This window comes from Cyprinodon variegatus, unplaced genomic scaffold, assembly GCF_000732505.1.
Source record: "Cyprinodon variegatus isolate N-32 unplaced genomic scaffold, C_variegatus-1.0 Scaffold1105, whole genome shotgun sequence".
Taxonomy (NCBI): Eukaryota; Metazoa; Chordata; class Actinopteri; order Cyprinodontiformes; family Cyprinodontidae; genus Cyprinodon; species Cyprinodon variegatus.
The window spans coordinates 145,495-147,737 of NW_015151558.1; the positions used below are offsets into that span (position 1 = coordinate 145,495).

Here is a 2,243-nt window from a genome sequence, read left to right on the forward strand (position 1 = left end):
AGTACAGGGCACTTTTATTTTTACAGTACAAAAAAACAGGTACAAAAAGCAACTTTCATAAATCAAGCATAAGCCCAGTGTAAACGACAGCAATAAATTATAGCTTTCATTTATTCACACAACTTAAGTGCGAACAAAAACAAAAAAATGCTACAAATAACATTATGTACAAGGTTTCCAAAAGCAGCTACCAGTGAATAAAAAAAAAAGTTAAGAAAAATGAAACATAACCTCGGCGGGGCATCACAGTCTGCAAGGATAGTAACTAAGATTTTTAATGGAAAAGAGACCCTGCTTCAGGACACAATGCTACTTAAGGAGCCAACCATTTAAAAAAAAAATGTAACAAAAACACACAATTGCAGTTTTCAAGGCTTACAAAAGCCAAAGCATAAAAAAAACCTCTTCTTTTTTACATATTTACAAAATGTAGTAAGTTCTTTCAAAATAAAGCTTAGGGTTTTTTAGTCTCTCCTGAGAGTATAAAGTGAAGAACTCCCAACATTAAGTGTCGGTTAACTCGACAAAACACTGGAAGACTCCGATTCTGTAGACACAGAAGAAATCTGCCCTCGCTTTTTGGTCATGAGACTTGTTTTCTGGCTTGATCTGCTGCTGCTTGTGAGGGTGCTTAAAGCACTTTTCTTAAACTTCACCCCCAGGAAGGCATAGAGGATAGGGTTCAGGCAGCAGTGGAAATAGGCCAACGCTTCGGTGATGGAGATCCATGTCTCCACTGCCTGCTGCAGCGCGCAGGTAGTGGGCACGACATCCAGCATTAGAAGGGTATCCAAAAAGATGCCAATGCAGTACGGCAGCCAACACCCAAAGAAGCAAACGATGAGGATCACTGTGGTTTTCAGAGCTTTCTTCTTCAGCACCTGGCTCTTTGAACCTTGGGAGAGCCTGGAGATGATGATGCAGTAACAGATGAGGATAACCAGTCCGGGCAGGACGAAACCCACCAGGATGTGCTGGAAGCGGAAAACCACTGTCCATAACAGACTGCTTTCTACTGGGTAGATGCGCTGACAGATGGTTCTGGAGTTAGTACTCTCCATGCTGTCCTCCTTGAAGAGGTAGTTGGAGGAGTTCACATCCTTGACACGAGCAAACACCAGATCAGGTACAGTGAGGATGGCGGCAGGCAGCCACACTCCAACATAGATCACTCTGTTTGCAAGCAGCTTTCTCTTGCCCTGACTGTTGGTGGCATGGACAATCGCCAGGTACCTGTCCAAGCTGATGAATGCCAGGATCAGGACGCTGCTGTACAGGTTCACCGTGTAGATCATGTGCACTGACACGCAGAGGAAGCTTCCGAAGTACCAGGTTTTGACAGCGTCCACAGCCCAGAAGGGCAGAGTGAGGACGAACAGAAGGTCAGCCACTGAGAGATGGAGCCGGTATTTATCCGTCATGGTTTTGACCTTCCCCTGGTAGCCCATCACAGCAACTACCAGTCCATTGCCTACAATCCCCAGGGTAAATATTATTCCATAAACCGTAGGGAGGAAGATTTTGTTGAAGTTGGTGCCGAGTAATTGACCACATGGCTCTTGGATGGTTAGTTCAAAGTCTGCAGACCCCTCAGAGATGTTGTCGGTGTTGTTGTTGTCAAAAAACAGGTCAAAATATGCCTCCTAGAAAATAAACATAAAAAGTTTGTATTAAAATTTTTAAAAAGCTAGAAAATTATTTGTTTTCCATATTAATTATAACAGTAATAATAATAAAAAAAACTTTACAAAGCTGGAAAACACTTTAATAAACATGGGAAGCAAAAATGTGAAGTTAGAACTGCTTGAACCGTTGCAACAGTTAAGAAAACAGCAGGACTCACCTCTCCCATGTTTAGCGCTGGCCGATCTTTTAGTTTTGGCAACAGTGAGCGTGTGCTTGAACCTTCAGCAGGGTGATTAATTGTGGCAGCCTGTAAGCGGACCTTCAACATTAAGTAGGGAGATCCCGCTCCCCCAGCCCGCCTCCCAAGGGAGGAGGAGGAGGCGGGGCCGCGCTGCGCACGAGGTCTCCAAAAACAGGTTCACTATAAAACCCAGAAACTTTCCGCATGAGACGGGTGTGAAACATGTGAAACTTCTCATCCTGCGAGAAAAAGACGTTATAGGTTCAAAAAACGACTGTAACCAGACATGAAGCACAGGGTGGGGAAAAGATCTGAAAAATAGTGAAACCCAGACACAGACATGTCCAAAACGTTAGAGAAAAAAAAAATCAAAACG

At 43.6% G+C, this 2,243-nt stretch overlaps 1 protein-coding gene across 1 annotated transcript; it reads right to left on the reverse strand.

Annotated features, from left to right (window-relative positions):
* On the reverse strand, positions 1-1,960 carry cxcr4 (chemokine (C-X-C motif) receptor 4). Its single transcript, XM_015400450.1, has 2 exons — positions 1,844-1,960; positions 1-1,643 (listed from the first exon to the last, which is right to left on the reverse strand). The coding sequence occupies exons 1-2, from the start codon at positions 1,952-1,954 to the stop codon at positions 516-518; spliced, it is 1,239 nt and encodes a 412-aa protein (XP_015255936.1). The 5' UTR covers positions 1,955-1,960; the 3' UTR covers positions 1-515.
* Positions 1,961-2,243: the final 283 nt, after the last annotated feature.